The sequence below is a fragment of the Prunus avium genome, chromosome 4 (assembly GCF_965620075.1).
Source record: "Prunus avium chromosome 4, drPruAviu1.hap1.1, whole genome shotgun sequence".
NCBI lineage: Eukaryota > Viridiplantae > Streptophyta > Magnoliopsida > Rosales > Rosaceae > Prunus > Prunus avium.
In genome coordinates, this window is record NC_142287.1 from 15,416 (window position 1) to 35,042 (window position 19,627).

Here is a 19,627-nt window from a genome sequence, read left to right on the forward strand (position 1 = left end):
TGATTGTGATTGTGGAGCAATAGGTATCTGATATGATTGTAGCTGGGGACAATCCCTCTGGTAATGTCCTATTTGCTGACAATGATAACAAAATCTTGAGTTTCGAGTTACCTCAAATGATCTTGGATTTTGATACCGGGATCGAGAGGGGAAAAATCTTTGGCGTTTGCTACTTTGTCCCCCACTTGGATTCTTAGGTTCAAAAATTCTCTTAGAACTAAGTATCCTTTGTTCCGCCATTAAGGCACGATCAACAACTTCAACATATTTCTTTAACTTAAAAAGTTCCACTTTCTCCTTGACCTCTAGTCTCAACCCTTCTTCAAATTTCTTCGCTTTTGCAGACTCATCAGGAATCATGTAAGGAGCAAAATGCATAAGTTCTTCATACTTAGCTTGATATTGTCCCACAGTCATATCACCTTGATAAAGATTGGTGAACTCACGTACCTTCATGGTTTTCATAGTTTCAGGAAAATATTTTTCCAGAAATATTTTCTCAAAGGCAACCCAAGTTGTAATCTCAACATCAGGCATAGCCAAGACAGATTCCCACCAATGATAAGCTTGTCCTTCCAAATAAGTAGAAGCAATGGTTACTTTCAGGTTTCTAGGAACTCCTTGTTCATTCATCTTTCTCCTTATTTGTCTTAACCACTCTTCTGCTACCATAGGGTTTGGATCACCCTTAAACACAGGTGGCTGTGTCTTACGAAATTCTCCTTGAATCCTCATTATTTGATCATCTTGAGTTTTCTGATGGGGTTCGTGGTTATTTGTCTCAAGAATAGCAGAGGCCATATCCTAAATGGCTAATATTATTCTCATACTATCACTCACATCATTCTCGTTTTGTCCTTCTATTCCAGCCATCTTAACAATTGGACCTTTATCAAATAATTCCACAAGATTAATATATATATATATATATATATATATATATATATATATATATGCTAAATATTAAAATAAGCATACTTGTCACATGCACAATGTAAGACACACAATGACAAACACCAAAAGTGTTGATGCTAACGAAAACTTAGTGTGGATTCAAATAGACTAGTGAATCGAAAAGTCAAGTAAAGTAAATAAATTGATTGAATGCTATACGCATTAGCAGTCAAGTATGAAATGATTAGACTGTATTAAGTAAAATAATAACAAGGACCTTAACACATTCACACTATGAAGTATGAGAATGCTGCATCCTATAATTATGAAAACTCCAAACTATGCTCACAAGATTTTAATAGAATCTAACAAAACTAAAAACTGCCACTAGTCTTCGTAAGTCAAATGTAAACCTATATGATACAGTAAGAAGAATTGCTAGTGTGTAAGCCGATGAGGTGCAACAAGCAGTGCACACAATATACCATAATCAAGATCATAAATATTGGCATGACACAAAAATAATTGTCTGAAGTAATATAGATTATGAAAAATGAAATTGACAATTAATTAATCCATAGCAAATTTTTTTTATTTTTTTTATATATATTTTTTATTTTTTACGTAATTAATCATGCCAATAAAAACCAGAAAAACATATATATAAAACATTTATCAATTATACGAAAAAGAAACATTATAGAAAATCAAACATGCATATTAAACATTTATAAGTTGTTACAAACCTATTTCACAAAATTTAACAAAACAGTCACAAACCTATGTTACAAAGAACTCCCCACTTCAAAACATCCATAAGGCTGCTCACAAAACCTATACATACAAAAATCAGCTTGTTAGATTCACACTATCTATTTTATTAGTCAAACTTTCTATTCATCATCAGAACTAATATCTATAATTCCAACGAGGGGGATAACGGGCTCAGGATATTCATTTTCATTATAAGAACTCATATTGATGATAGTTGGATCAAGATTTTGTGGTTCAGTGATAACCACTGAGGCCACAGACTCAGCAGATAGAGCATCAATGTCCAGAAGTTCCAAAAATGCTTCATCTCCTGGGTATGGGACATGGGGTAAGTTTAACTCATGTGGTTCTGGAATATAAGGTAAGTCTATCCCTGGTGGTGGCCACATATCAACAGCTATAATCACAGCATCTTCTAACACCTGGTTGTAAGAGTGTGCTTCAATATTAAATTGATACTGACTCCTAATATTGTTCACCTGCAACCAACGTCTAACAACCAATCTCTGCATTTCTGGTGTATAAAACATCCTTCTATTCCCTGTATCTATGACTTCATTAACTACATCCACATGAGCTTGGTGGCATAGACGGCTGTGGAATAATTCTTCATCAACAAGGATAAGGTCGTCAGGTCCCATTTGGAACCCTCCCCATGTATCATCGCTGTGATCGGATTGCATCCTAAACATTAATTTAACAGGTTAGTGAATGACAAAACAATTTAATGAAATCATAAACCTGTGCTCCGATACCAACTTGTCACGCCCCAACCCACGGGTTTATGTAACCTTAGATTAAGACGTGATTCACACCTTAATTATAGAATTAAAAAAAAATCTATAACTAAAATGTGAAGAAACATTTAAATAAATAAAGTAAATATTTCACATAGAATATTCGAAACAACAACATTTGAAATCTTGAAATAGTTACATCATTTTACAAGCCAGAACTACTAAAGAGTTTATTAAAAGAGTAACTCATTATCTATCCACAAGCTATGTACACAATACACTTTCATAAATATGCCAAAATCATCACAAGCTTTAGATTTCAGGTTCGGTACCTGCAAAATCTATTAAGGGGTGAGCGAAACCACAACTCAGTAGGGACATAAACCTTTTTACATGAAATTGATATAATTAAATTAAGTGACAAACAATCGCACATCCAAATATCACATTATTAATAATAATGCATGAATGCTCTTCATCTAATCCCGTTAATTCATATAACTGGACAAGTAGACCTGCACGTCCCATACCATGCTTATACCACTTGGTCCCGAATGCCCATTTATATGAACTAACACCCATTTCAACCATCCCATAATTCCCCCTTTGTTAGTCATCTTGTCTAACTCCCTGTCGCCAGTCCCGAATCACCCAATAAAAACCATGTGCACTGTGGGATCCCTGAGACCTAGTACCTGCCAAGAGTTAGACTCAACTGCACAAAAGACTATTTCCATTACCCTCTTTTCCACCATTATTTTCTCAATCCAACAACTCCAACCAATTTCCATGACATGATATAATTATTCCTTTCACATATCCCATATATTTCACAACAATGTAACCATATTCAAAATATCACCAATGTACCAACATTGTTCAACCAGTCAAGAACACATAAACATTCCAAGAAAAACATTCAATTGTAATAAGAATATTATGAAATAATCATATCACGCATAATATATTGTTCACAAAATCTAATTAAATCAATCTCTGCAAAAGGCCTCCAAGAAACCCCTACCTTGACACCAAACCTTTTGCTAGAATTGTAAGACGACTCCCTAATTACCACCGTATCCACACTCAAATTCTTTCTCTAGTATTTCCCTCCCTTTGACTCTTATGGTTTTCTCATACAAGCCGTGCATTTCAAAATGAAACGATTGCATTCCTATTTATACTAAAGGAATGTCAGCTATATCTTTACTTCTATTGGATGAAGTACTTGGCGGTTTACAAAAGGATAATAACCATCTTATTGTTCAAGTTAAAGATGAAATATCTATATAAAAAAAACTTTATTAAACAATTGCATGCTAGAGGATGTGTCAATTAGAGGAAAGCTTATAGAGGATGTGTCAATTAGAGGAAAACTTATAGTTCCACCTCCTGCTTACATGACGTAAACAATTTGTAAAGCTATACATCTTTCTTGCTATTCACACAAACAATATAATATGAAGGCACCAAAACTTGCCAACTAACAGAAAACTTCAACGCCACACTTAAATTTGGAGGAGGATAAGAATGCATATATCAAATGAATAATACTTCCAGCTTTATAAATTTTTTGAATAGCTTAACCTATTAGAAATATTTTAATGAAAAGTAAAACACACACATATATATATATATATATAATTACTATAATTTAATACTTAAAAAAAATATTAACATTTTAAGAATAAGGATTCTCACAGTGATATAGAATATAATGCACATCTCTCGCTTTGAATCTCTTGTGGCGACACACATCAAAAATACAACAATGAGGAGCACCTGCCACATGTCATTTCTCATTAATATGATTTTTTTTTTTACTTCTAAAAATTCATAATAAATTCAACAAAGATCCAAAAAATACGTCGAAAACTCATAAGCTTTGAAAAAAAAAATTTGTTTTGGTTTTAAAATTTAAAATGACAACAAAAACTCAAAATTGTTTCTAGACAAACCACAAGAGTACTTATTGTTTTCTAACATAACCCTAAAGTTTGTATTATCCATTGGTTGCCATAAATTCAAATATGTGAAATCCTAATTTTAGCCCTCTAATATAGAAGGCATTGTCGTACTGAGCCTGTAGTATTTTTCAGTTTATTTTTCTGATATTTATGTATATTTTTAATAATTTTTAAAAATAAACAATAGGGTTTAGGGTATATTTAAACAATGCTGGTTTCCTTTTTTTGGGTCAATTATGCCCTTGGTCACACACGTTTGAATCCCAGGAAAAGCAAACCTCACACAATCGCTTTATTTATTAAGACGTCTGTTATGGTATTTTGCATCGTCTAACGGGTTTACTACGGCGCCATCCATATAAGTACCGACATGTTAGTGTTTATCTTTAAACAACAGTATGTATCGCTGCCATCGTTGTTTAAAAACGCTAGCCTCCTGAAATAGATTTACCGCGACCTAAAATTTTCAAATTTTGCCCTCCCTCGAAAACATTTAGCTCTCCCTCCTTAACTCAAATCCTAATCTAAAACATTTCGCTCTCCCTCATTCCTCTAAAAAATTTAGCTGTGCCTCTCAAACTATTCATGATATTCTCTGAGCTCTGGCTACCTATAAGTACAAACCCTAATCTCACATCCTTGTTATTAAACTTGAAATCAATTAATGATATTGAGCTATGGGTTCTTAATATATATATATTGATCTCTTTCGTTTGTTTTGGGAGCTATGGGTTCTTGGAATGGGAATGGATTTAATGTTTGCATGCTTTTCATAACTACTCTCTGTTATGGAATTTGGAATGGATCTCTTTTGTTTGTTTGGGGAGCTATGGGTTCTTAGAAATGGATTGAGAATGGGTGATTTATTTTATGGGTTTTGGTAGCATAAGAAGACGGTCATTCGAAAATACCGTTGTCTGTATTACCATAATACGACAGTCGTTCTGTAACTACCGTCGTTTGAAATTTGTTTTAACACTACTACAAAAAAGGCAAAAGACGAGGGGAATTAACCGTCGTGTATCCGGTTTTCAAACCGTCGTGAAATCGACTGACATCTTTTACAGAAGCAAACCATGACGGTAAATCCCCGTCGTTGTTAAAACCAACAACGTCATTAACAAATTAACAACAGACGTCTGTATATTGAAAAATGAGCCCAAAAAATTGTCAAGGATAAGAATAGACGACCAATTTTAACAAACAAATGTCATTTAAAAATCAACACATGACGTATTTGTTAGAAATGTGCCCTAAGAGCCAATACATTTGATGTAATCTCCTTAGAATACATTTCGTATATGATAAATAAAGGGCAATATTATTTTGTTATCTTTTATGTCGTGCAAAGAAACAAAAGTCCAGGGTGTACTAAATAAGAGATAAAGTAATCTAAAGAAGTTTAGATTCGGGAGACCTTTAATCTCTAACTGTAGTATCCCAAAATGTTCCTAATCATAAGGTTATCAAATGGGCATTGATAAACCGTCAAGATTGGCACATACTATGTATGCTCAATGATGAGGATGGTTGGTCTCAAACCATTTGTGTAGTTGACACTAATACAAGTATGTGGGTGCTCATTAGTGAATGAGTACACTGAACGCGATCAACCGGAGTTCTCGTATGGAGTATTTATCTATATGTCAAACGAGAACTCATAGTTGCAATAATGCAAATTAGTCCTTAGACCTGAGGCATCATGGTTGTCTTGTGATGCGTTATTGATCTTTGATAGCTCACAAAGGCAAGTCGTAAAAGATTTTCCTTATGTGTTATTGGGATCTCTTAATTCATCATAGAGGCATGTGAATGTACAATAAGGAATCTCTACCTTGATAAAGAAAGGAGAATGTTTCAAGATATGATTCAGTGAATCTTCGGCCGAAGTACTTGAACATGATTTAGAAAGTGGTTTTTAATTGTGTTCTATTGAATCATATGAGTTTAATCATATTAGGGGTTTGACATTATCAATCCGTACCCTAACAATATGATTGGAAACATTGTATAAGAGAAGGACCGTATTGCATTGCAATTCCAACTGAATAGGTTCTTCATCTATTCTAATTAGCTTGGGTAGCCATGATATATTGCTAGATGTCACTCTTGGCTTGTGGAAGTCCTAGGACTGATTGTGATCAATCCAAAATAAAGGAAGAATTAAAAAGGGGTTTTAATTCCAGTTGGTTAGAAAGAGTTCTAATGTTTTCCCACTGCCTTGCTAAATTAGAACCTAATGGATCGCACACCTTAAATGGTTAACTTTGAGTAATACAAATGAGAATGAGGAAATCAATTTGATTGATTTGATGTGGATGATTTACTACGTGTAAAAATATATTTGGGCCTCGATAATAGTTAGAGGGAAGCCCAAATGGTTGGGTATCAAGCCCAAGGGCTTAAGACACCTAAATATTATGGTTTAAGTGTCATAAGGCCCAATTTTGGAAGCCCAATGGGGTTTGGCCGAAAATGGTTAAGTGCATGTGTATGGGAATTGTTTCCATAAGCTCATTTGACACACAAACACAATCCAACATCAACCAAAGAGGTTTGGGAGATCAAAGAGAGATAGTTGTGAGTTTTTCAAGAGTGAAACACAATCTTCTTTCAAAGGGGTTTAGATTGAAACCAATCTTGAGAATCTTGTACTAGCATCCTTGTATTCTCAAGATACCTCTTCTCATCTCAAGGTTTCATTGGTGTGGAGACTTAGAGGCCATATACTTTTGTGGCTCACAAGGAGGAGAAAGATCAAGAGGAGATCAACAAAGGAAAATCATCAAGAGAAGACCAAAACACAACTTGGTTCATATAATTGCTTCAAGGGTAATTAGATCTTATCATTTCTCTTGAATTTTCATTTATGAAAAACATATCAATGTTCATGGCTTAAGATACTTGGAAGAAGTTTTGTTTTTGAATTTAAACAACCACCATATTCTTCCGCTGCGATTAATTTGATTAAATGCATGTTTAATATTCAAATGAACTTCTTAAAAATGTTTTAAAACCAACAGTATTTTAACAGAACATGCCCGTAAAAAAGTGATGCCACGACGAAAACTAAAACGCATAGCCATTACATATACCTTTCACGACACATGATCAAACAAGATACGTGACATACAATTATGACTTCTTTAAATAAACAACAGACGACGTTATTGATGCATACTACATCACCACTATTTATATAACCATCGTGAAATAGATTTTCCACTTCGTTTTTTCCATAAATGTTGACGTGGAAGGAGAGGTTAGGGTCATTACTTATGACGCATTTATTTCTACATACGACATTGTTTTTAATGGACAACGTCGTTCGAAAATAAAAGACAGCCGTGTTTCCGAATTTATACGTCATCTTTAACAACATGATCGTCGTCTAATGTATCTGAGACGGCAAAGTTTGTCAGTCAATCGCCGTGTAAAATGCAAAAGTTGATCAATTTATTCATATCACTAATTATTTTCCTACCACACTAAAATTATTTTTGATTACTTTGGTGAGTGTGGTTGGCCTACCTAGTCACATTCATGATTATTCACCTTGTTGGAATAATCATGATCACCACTTTGTATTATACAAATGTATGCTTTAACCCCACTCCCTAGTGGATCAACTTTGGATCCATTATTAATTGTTGAATGGTTTTGGAACTAATTACTATATATGATAAGTGTAACTATGTCCAAAAGATTTACACAATTACTTTTGCTATTGTAGTAAAACGTTTTCACTCCATGGTAAATTTATTTTGAATATGGTTACCACTTGAATTAAACCCACATATGTATGCAACCCAAGAGCATGTATTTACATTGCTAGTTTAATTGTTTAAAGCGTTTAAATAATTAAAGGATGGTTATGGACTTAGACCAAACAATTGAGCTATGTGATTGGCCGCTTATTGGATATGTATTCATTTTTGATTGGCTATGTAATATTGAAATGGCTTTCATGCCTAATTTATTTGGCTATGTAATATTGAAATGGCTTTCATGCCTAATTTATTTTTATGCGCGCGTAATTAAAATGAATCACCTTCCAAGACCATGATCCAACATGGTGGCTCGTGTTGGATCAACAAGAAAGTCCATAATCATCCTATAAGCCCAATGCAATTTGAATGTTCGGTAATGACAATAATTAACCAATTAGTAGCACCATGTATTCTCGCTATCTTAAGCAAATGGTTTCTAAAATATTTAGTGGGAGTATTATGTGCTACTAATATGTTGCATTGGGAACCATTTAATGAGATTAGATAGGTATTTTTAACAGGATTAAAATTGGATTAAAATGAGACCAATTCAACTACCCTCAAAGCAATATTAAGTTGATAAGCGAAATGGCATTTTGAATGCTATTTTGTGGCCTTCCACCGTGGTAGTCTCTTATTGGGTGGCACATTTACACTTTGTTGTACCTCAGTGAGGCAACATCCAGTACTTGTAACCATCCAAGGGAAGCCTATTACACATACTTGATGTAGTGCGGATAGATAACGAGTGTGGCCAACAAATCGTTAGGTTGAGGTCATGCTTGAAACCCTATACCCACAAGCATGGTGGGAATAACTTAACTAAGACGAACGAAACCAACAAACTGTTAGGTTGAGGTCTAGTTCTCTAGAGGCCATAGTGATGGGTATTCACATGAATGATGTGATTGGATAAGAGTATCCTCTCATTAGTAAGATAGCAATCCAACAAACTGTTAGGTTGAGGAAAACTATATGAAAATGAGACTCCCATCCCCACTAAGAGTTTCAACGGAAACTCTCGGATTTCAAGAGGGATATGAAATTTGCCAAAAATAGTGGGAGCTACCATCATGACTTAAAGACCCTAAGTTTTTGGTAGAAGATTAATCTAAACTAAAATTTGTTTACGTTGTTGCAGAATTTTTCAAATGGCCGTTAAAAACCCAATCTCATCGATACTTAACAATTACATCCTTGATGGCACGAACTATCCGGGTTGGCTTCGCAAAATGAAACTTGTCCTTAAAATGGATGAGATTGATTATGTGTTGACACAAGCCCCACCACATATTGCTCCTGACGAAGAAGCTACTCAGGAAGAAATAACTGCTTATGAGAAGCATGTCAAGGATGATAGTAGAGGTAAATGTTACTTACTAGCATCCATGAATGATGAGCTACTAAAACAACATGAAGATATGGAAGATTGTGCTTCTATATTGCTTCACCTTAATGAGCTTTATGGTGAAGCTACTCGTAGCTTGCGATTCAATACAATATGTGAACTTGTCAACACAAAGATGACAAGAGGGACTCCGGTTAATCAGCATGGTCTCAAGATAATATCATTACTTGAGAAATTAGAAAAATTGGATTGTCCATTTAATGCTGAAGTTCAATAAGATTTTTTTCTTTCGTCCCTCTCATCAGATTTTTCCCAATTTGTTATGAACTATAATATGGGAAAGATGGAAAGTTCTTTATCTGAGCTACTCAATATGGCTATAGTAGCTGAAAAGAATATCTCAAAGGATAAAGGGCTGAAAGGGACAGTTGCGGTGTTTGAAAAGAGTTCTTCCTCCTCTTCCAAATCCAAACCGAAAGGTAAGGATAAGGGAAAGAAGAAGAAAGGTTTTCTAAAACCCAAGGAAAGAAAAATAACAAATAAAGGCAAGGAACCGAAAGGAACTTGCTTTCACTGTGGAAAGGATGGACATTGGAAGAGAAATTGCAAGGATTACCTCGCAAGCTTAAAGAACAAGCCTTCGGAAGGTAACACTCTTGTTCTTGAATCAGTTTTTACAGTTAATACTTCTACCTGGATAGTTGATTCAGGAGCTAGTCAACATATTTGCAATTGTGTGCAGGGACTAGTAGGAAGTAGAAGACTCGGAAAAGGAGAAATGGTGCTAACTGTGGGTAATGGCACTAAGGTAGCTGCCAAAGCTGTAGGCACCTATCGTCTCAATCTACCTTCCGGGGAGACCCTGAATTTGAATAATTGTTATTTCATTTCTGGTTGTGTAAAGAACTTAATATCTGTCTCTATGCTTTTAAGAGACGGATTTGTTGTTTTGTTTGACAAACTACTTTGTTCTATTTCACATAATAATCGAATTATTGCTTATGCAAATTTGATTGATGGTCTTTTTCATTTAGAAATGAATGGTAGTATTAACTGTATAGATAAAGATGCACCTAGACCTAAAAGGCCTAGAGAAGTGGATAACTCAACTAAATTGTGGCACCTCAAACTTGGACACATTGGCCAAGATAGGATTCACCGGATGGCAAAAGATGGATGCCTTGGATCTTTAGACCCTGCTCCTATGCCTACTTGTGAATCTTGTCTACAAGGTAAAATGACCAAGTCTCCTTTTACAGGAAAAGGAGAAAGAGTTACAGAGTTGTTGGGGTTAATCCACACAGATGTTTGTGGACCTTTGTCTACAAACGCAAGGGGAGGTTATTCATACTTCATTACCTTTACTGATGATCATTCACGGTTCGGGTACTTATACTTAATGAAGCATAAGTCTGAATCTTTTGAAAAGTTTCAGGAATTCAGAAATGAAGTTGAAAACCAAACAGGCAAGAGTATTAAAATCCTTAGATCTGATCGAGGAGGTGAATACTTAAGCACAGAGTTTCTTGATTACCTCAAGGAACATGGCATCTTATCACAATGGACTCCACCAGGGACTCCACAACATAATGGGGTTTCTGAAAGGAGAAATCGAACCTTAATGGATATGGTTCGTTCCATGATGAGCTATACTGATTTACCTATATCCTTTTGGGGATATGCACTTGAAACAGCAATTCATTTGTTAAATAGAGTGCCTTCCAAATCTGTTCCACAAACTCCATACGAAATGTGGTTTGGGAAGAAACCAAGTCTTGGTTATATCAAGATTTGGGGTTGTCCAGCATATGTCAAAAGACAAGATGTGGATAAACTAGATGCAAGGTCAGTGAAGTGTAGATTTATCGGGTATCCCAAGGAAACTATGGGATATTACTTCTATCACATCGACGAGCAAAAGGTGTTCGTCGCAAGGTCAGCTACCTTCCTGGAAAGAGAATACGCTCTTGATGGGAAAGGGGGACATGAGATAGAACTCAAGGAATTGTCCAAAGAGCTAGAAATCAACACTGAACTGAATGCAATCCCAGATCCACAAACTGATATGACACAAACTCCGCGTAGTTCAAGTAGGGTTAGAAGAATGCCTGAGAGGTATTACGGTTTCCTTCATGAAAACGAAGGAGAGTTAAATCTCCTAAGTGATTGTAAGGATATTGAAGACCCTTCGAACTACAATGAGGCAATGTCAGACATTGACTCACAGAAATGGCTTGGAGCCATGAAATCCGAAATGGATTCTATGTATACCAACCAAGTCTGGACTCTAGTTGATCCGCCTTCTGGTATTGTACCAATAGGAAATAAATGGATCTTTAAGAGGAAGATAGGCTCAGATGGGAAAATAGAAACCTACAAGGCAAGGCTAGTAGCAAAGGGCTACAAGCAGAGAGAAGGGATTGACTATGAAGAAACCTTCTCTCCTGTTGCTATGACAAAGTCTATTCGGATTTTGCTTGCAATAGCTGCATACCATGATTATGAGATTTGGCAAATGGATGTGAAGACGGCTTTTCTTAATGGCCACCTTCAGGAAGAACTATACATGGATCAACCTGAAGGCTTCATTTCTACAGCTGATAAGCATAAGGTATGCAAGCTACATAAATCCATTTATGGGTTGAAGCAAGCTTCTAGGAGTTGGAACATCCGCTTTGATGAAGTTGTCAAATCGTTTGACTTCATGCAAAACATGGATGACCAATGTGTGTACAAAAAGGTCAGTGGGAGTTCGGTAGTATTCCTAGTGTTGTATGTAGATGACATACTGATTATTGGAAACAATATAGGAATGCTATCTTCAGTGAAGCTGTGGCTCACTAAATCATTCGCAATGAAAGATTTAGGGGAGGCATCTTATATACTTGGTATAAAGATTTATCGTGATAGATCTCAGAGAATAATTGGATTATCTCAATCATTGTATATAGATAAGGTGCTAAAGAGATTTCATATGGAACAATCTAAGAAAGGGTTACTTCCAGTTAGACATGGACTTCACCTTTCTAAGAACATGTGTCCGAAAACTCCTGAAGATATACAGCAGATGAGTAAAATCCCTTATGCATCAGCAATAGGGAGTCTCATGTATGCCATGGTTTGTACAAGACCGGATATCAGTTATGCTGTTAGTATAACAAGTAGATATCAGTCAAACCCAGGATTAGATCATTGGGGAGCCGTTAAGTGTATCCTTAAATACTTACGAAGAACTAAGGATATGTTCCTTATTTATGGAGGAACATCAGAGTTACAAGTGGAAGCGTTTACCGATTCTGATTTCGCATCTGATGTTGATGATCGTAAATCCACATCTGGGTATGTCTTCATTCTGAATGGAGGCGCTGTTAGTTGGAGAAGCTGTAAACAAAGTGTTACGGCTGACTCCACCACTGAAGCTGAGTACATTGCTGCCTCAGAAGCGGCAAAGGAAGCTGTTTGGATGAAAAAGTTCATTACCGAACTAAATGTGGTTCCAACCATAATGTCACCAGTGCCTTTGTACTGTGACAATAATGGGGCGATAGCTCAAGCCAAGGAACCAAGGTCTCATCAGAGATCCAAACACATTGAAAGAAAATTCCACAAGATTCGAGAACTCATTTCGAATGGTGATGTGTGCATCCTAAAGGTTGCATCAGCAGACAACGTAGCAGATCCACTCACTAAGCCTATGTCACAGTCACAACTGGATAGACATACAGAGAAAATGGGTATTAGATACATGGCTAAATGGCTCTAGTGCAAGTGGGAGATTGTTAGAAATGTGCCCTAAGAGCCAATACATTTGATGTAATCTCCTTAGAATACATTTCGTATATGATAAATAAAGGGCAATATTATTTTGTTATCTTTTATGTCGTGCAAAGAAACAAAAGTCCAGGGTGTACTAAATAAGAGATAAAGTAATCTAAAGAAGTTTAGATTCGGGAGACCTTTAATCTCTAACTGTAGTATCCCAAAATGTTCCTAATCATAAGGTTATCAAATGGGCATTGATAAACCGTCAAGATTGGCACATACTATGTATGCTCAATGATGAGGATGGTTGGTCTCAAACCATTTGTGTAGTTGACACTAATACAAGTATGTGGGTGCTCATTAGTGAATGAGTACACTGAACGCGATCAACCGGAGTTCTCGTATGGAGTATTTATCTATATGTCAAACGAGAACTCATAGTTGCAATAATGCAAATTAGTCCTTAGACCTGAGGCATCATGGTTGTCTTGTGATGCGTTATTGATCTTTGATAGCTCACAAAGGCAAGTCGTAAAAGATTTTCCTTATGTGTTATTGGGATCTCTTAATTCATCATAGAGGCATGTGAATGTACAATAAGGAATCTCTACCTTGATAAAGAAAGGAGAATGTTTCAAGATATGATTCAGTGAATCTTCGGCCGAAGTACTTGAACATGATTTAGAAAGTGGTTTTTAATTGTGTTCTATTGAATCATATGAGTTTAATCATATTAGGGGTTTGACATTATCAATCCGTACCCTAACAATATGATTGGAAACATTGTATAAGAGAAGGACCGTATTGCATTGCAATTCCAACTGAATAGGTTCTTCATCTATTCTAATTAGCTTGGGTAGCCATGATATATTGCTAGATGTCACTCTTGGCTTGTGGAAGTCCTAGGACTGATTGTGATCAATCCAAAATAAAGGAAGAATTAAAAAGGGGTTTTAATTCCAGTTGGTTAGAAAGAGTTCTAATGTTTTCCCACTGCCTTGCTAAATTAGAACCTAATGGATCGCACACCTTAAATGGTTAACTTTGAGTAATACAAATGAGAATGAGGAAATCAATTTGATTGATTTGATGTGGATGATTTACTACGTGTAAAAATATATTTGGGCCTCGATAATAGTTAGAGGGAAGCCCAAATGGTTGGGTATCAAGCCCAAGGGCTTAAGACACCTAAATATTATGGTTTAAGTGTCATAAGGCCCAATTTTGGAAGCCCAATGGGGTTTGGCCGAAAATGGTTAAGTGCATGTGTATGGGAATTGTTTCCATAAGCTCATTTGACACACAAACACAATCCAACATCAACCAAAGAGGTTTGGGAGATCAAAGAGAGATAGTTGTGAGTTTTTCAAGAGTGAAACACAATCTTCTTTCAAAGGGGTTTAGATTGAAACCAATCTTGAGAATCTTGTACTAGCATCCTTGTATTCTCAAGATACCTCTTCTCATCTCAAGGTTTCATTGGTGTGGAGACTTAGAGGCCATATACTTTTGTGGCTCACAAGGAGGAGAAAGATCAAGAGGAGATCAACAAAGGAAAATCATCAAGAGAAGACCAAAACACAACTTGGTTCATATAATTGCTTCAAGGGTAATTAGATCTTATCATTTCTCTTGAATTTTCATTTATGAAAAACATATCAATGTTCATGGCTTAAGATACTTGGAAGAAGTTTTGTTTTTGAATTTAAACAACCACCATATTCTTCCGCTGCGATTAATTTGATTAAATGCATGTTTAATATTCAAATGAACTTCTTAAAAATGTTTTAAAACCAACAGTATTTTAACAGAACATGCCCGTAAAAAAGTGATGCCACGACGAAAACTAAAACGCATAGCCATTACATATACCTTTCACGACACATGATCAAACAAGATACGTGACATACAATTATGACTTCTTTAAATAAACAACAGACGACGTTATTGATGCATACTACATCACCACTATTTATATAACCATCGTGAAATAGATTTTCCACTTCGTTTTTTCCATAAATGTTGACGTGGAAGGAGAGGTTAGGGTCATTACTTATGACGCATTTATTTCTACATACGACATTGTTTTTAATGGACAACGTCGTTCGAAAATAAAAGACAGCCGTGTTTCCGAATTTATACGTCATCTTTAACAACATGATCGTCGTCTAATGTATCTGAGACGGCAAAGTTTGTCAGTCAATCGCCGTGTAAAATGATTTTAACGACATGATCTGAAAATAAACGATGTGGAAAAGAGGTTAGAGTCATTACTTACGACACATTTATTTCTACAGACGACGTTGTGTTTGATGGACAACGTCGTCCACATATAAAAGACAGCCGTGTTTTGGATTTTATATGTCATCTTTACCAAAATGACCGTCGTCTAATATCTCTGAGATGGCAAAGTTTGTCAGTCAATCACCGTGTAAAACCTTTTTAACGACATAAGAATAAAATAAACGACGCATATATTTCTATATAACGTCGTTTCTGTAAAAGAACGACGTCCAAATAGCTCTTTACGTCGACAAATTTACCTCTGGATTTCAAATACTGTCGTGAATTATTCTGTTTCCACTTCGTTTATGAGATAACAAGCGACGTGGTACAGATTTAAGACAACGATTTTTGAGTTGATACGGACGAGTTCATATTCTAAGACGTCGTCTTTTGTAACGTTAAGGTTAGATATCTTGACACGGAAGCCTTTTGTGGCCCTAAAAGACGATGTAGATTATATGTTGATGGTAATAGATATTTTTTAGACGTCGGTATTATGGGATTGGAGTCGTGTTATTTGGAATTACATGTTGGCTCGTTAGGCTTCTCCGACGTGATATCGTTAATAACTGTTTCACAATACCGTCGTGTTTCTTCATTTTTATGTTGCTTATAGACGTCGGTAAATATATTGCGGTCGTTGAATGCTCCAAAACGTCATTTTTTAATGACGATTTTATTAAAATAGACGTCTGTTTTTCACATTTTTATCAGGACCGTCATTTTTGTAATCTTGAACTAGTTTTTTTGACTGATTGTTTTGTGGCCAAAACCTGCTTAATGAAAGTGAAGAAAACACATTACAATTTATTACAAAATTAATGTCATACACTGTCGTTTAGGGCATAAGTAATTTCATAAATTACAAGAGCATCATTCAATCCATATATCTTCACACCCATCTCGAATATTTTGACTCCCAAACTCACCCACCAATTCATCAAATATGTCAACATTTGGCATCCCTCTAGTAAATGGCTCACACTTAATTCTCACATCACCTAAGACATCATTACCAATAACATCATTATATTCTCTATTAGGCATTGATAACACTACCAACCAACCACGATGCGTCGGTTCATCAACAAAAAATACTTGTTTGACTTGAGAAGCCAAAACAAATTGGTCATTCTTATGTCCAATTTTACTCAAATCTACAAGGGTAAATCCAAGTTTGTCGACTACAAGGCCAGAAGTACTATCTATCCAATCACACCTAAAGACTGGGATTGTAAACTTTTGGTAGTCAAGGTCCCAAAGTTCTTGAATGACACCATAAAAACCCATATTTGAGACAATTGGGTTTTTATCCTTGGCACTGGCAACTTGCATGGTATGTGCAAGTAAATAAACTCCACTATTTGAACTGTCCGCACATCATCTTGTGCCTTAATGTTAAATTTAACACATTTAATAAGATAGCTTCTATATGATGGCACTGCCATGTTTGGACCAGCTGCTAGCGACCTCAAATTTTCTGATACGCCATTATTGTCTCCCCCATTAAGTTCACTTTGAACCTGCAAATTAATCATATCTTAATTCAATCTAACATAGAAAGAAGAAAATTAAAAGTCCAATATGTTATTCAATAACATATACCTTAAAGCGTAGCCATTGAATGAAAGTGCTATTGTGCTTATCTTGCAGCCACTTTGTTCTCTTTCTAAATTTTGGATAAGCGGTCTTGATGTGGATCATATGTTCCCTACATGACACGAAAAATTCAAGCATTACGGTCCCAAACATATAATATAAACATAAGGAATAATTTAAAATGGAAACTTAAAGAATAAAACTCATACTCAATATAAGGTAGGACTTCCTCCGTATTCTCCAAGACATATAGATGTGTTTGGTTCAACAGATCCCGGTCAACTAAGCTCACTGTGCAACCTGATAATGGCTTTGAAACTCCTATCTTCTGACTTGATGGCACTCCAATTGTACTAATTTCAGATAAACGTTCGGTGCAAAATTCTACAGCTTCTTTAGCTATATAACGCTCAGCAATGCAACCTTTGGGATGAGTACGGTTCTGAACATACCCCTTTAGAACTTTCATATATCTTTTGAACGGATACATCCATCTAAAATAAACTGGCCCACATAGACGAACTTCTCTAACAAGATGTACTACTAGATGAACCATGATATCGAAGAATGAAGGTGGAAAGTATTTTTCAAGCAAACACAAAGTAACTACTACATCTTCTTCCAACTTATCTAGCTTGGAAACATCAACCGTCTTTGCACATATAGCATTGAAGAAGAAGCACAAACGAGTTATTGCATACCTTGCAGACTTCTCCAAAACAAAACGAATTGCCACAGGGAGCAATTGTTGCATTAAGGTATGACAATCATGTGATTTAAGGCTAAGAAGTCTTGAATCTTGTAAAGATACAAGATTTTTTATATTTGAAGAATAACCTTCAGGGACCTTCATACCATAGAAAGAATTGCAAACTGTTCTCTTCTCTGCTCTTGACAAATTCCAAGGCCCTAGAGGCAAATGAGTATGTCTTTCTCCATACTTGAGTTGCAAATCAGTTTTGACCCCCATGTTAAATAAATCTAACCAAGCAGAAATCCCATCTTTATTTTTTCCAGGGATCTTCAGCAATGTACCAATGATACTATCGCAAACATTCTTCTCAATGTGCATAACATCTAGGACATGCCTCTCAACAAGGTATTTCCAATACTTGAGATCAAAGAATTTTGACTTCTTCTTCCAACAAACTCTGTCACCATCATTTTCACCTCCACCTCCCCCTTTTTTCGAGCCCCATGTATAATTAATACCTTCAACCATTTGTAGCACTTCTTCTCTAGTTAATGGCTTTGGAGCCGTGTCATATTCAGGTTTCCCATTAAAAGCTGCACGCTGCCTCCGATATGGATGATATGTTAGTAACCATTTTCTATGGTCGATATAACAGATTTTGTAGCCATTTTTCAACCTGCGACTAGGTGTATCATCACCGCATATTGGACAAGCTTTATATCCTTTAACAACACAACAAGATAAGTTTCCATGGGCGGGGAAATCATTAATTGTCCACAGTAATGCAGCTCTGAGTGTAAAGTATTCTCCTATATGTGCATCATACACTCCTCTAATCTCATCCCACAAAGATTTTAAATCATCAATTAAAGGCTCCAAGTAGACGTCTATATCATTTCCGGGTTGTTTAGAACCGGAAATCAATAAGGTCAACATCATGAACTTTCGTTTCATGCACAGCCATGGTGGGAGATTATATGTAACTAAGATAACTGGCCAGCAACTATATCTGCTACTTAGAGAATTGTGGGGATTGAATCCATCAGATAAAAGAGCCAATCTCAAGTTTCTCGGCTCATTACCAAACTCGGGCCATTTATCATCAACAAGTTTCCAAGACGGGGAATCCACCGGATGAGACATCTGACCGTCAATTGATTTTCTAGCAGCATGCCAAGTCAAAATCTTAGCTATCTCATATGATTGAAACATCCTTTTAAACCTTGGAATTGGAGGAAAATACCACACCACCTTCGCTGGCACACCCTCTTTCAAGATTGAATATTTGCCTTCCTTCCACCTTGAGATACCACAAGTAGGACAATTGGGTGAATCTTTGTACTCCTTCCTATACAAGATGCAATCATTGGGGCATGCGTGGATTTTCTCATAACTCAGCCCAATGCACACAAAGTCTTTTTTGCCTCACACATAGAGGCTGGTATTGTATTTCCTTATGGAAGCAAATCACCTTGAAGTATCAATACAGACGACGGTTTTTATTTCCATATAGAGGCCGATATTGTATGTTCTTTTTTGCCTCATATCGATGACGGTTTTTAAATAACAACAGACGTATTAGACATATATAGACGACGGGTTTTCAAAACACGTTGTCTAATGCTAGCAAAAAACAAAGGCAAACAAATTGAACTAAGATGGTAGTTAAAGAAAACCGCCATATAGAAAAATACAGACGACGGTTTTTAAAAAACCGTCGTCGTATGCCTAAAAAATTATTCTAAATATCGAAATCCTAGTTTATTTTCAAGAACCCAAAATATATTAAGAACACA

The 19,627-nt window shown here is 35.9% G+C and overlaps 1 protein-coding gene across 1 annotated transcript; it reads right to left on the reverse strand.

Annotated features, from left to right (window-relative positions):
• Window positions 1-15,447: 15,447 nt before the first annotated feature.
• LOC148294671 (uncharacterized) lies at window positions 15,448-18,974 on the reverse strand. The gene is made up of 3 exons (XM_088251815.1): window positions 18,564-18,974; window positions 17,430-18,278; window positions 15,448-15,486 (listed from the first exon to the last, which is right to left on the reverse strand). The coding sequence occupies exons 1-3, from the start codon at window positions 18,972-18,974 to the stop codon at window positions 15,448-15,450; spliced, it is 1,299 nt and encodes a 432-aa protein (XP_088107941.1).
• Window positions 18,975-19,627: the final 653 nt, after the last annotated feature.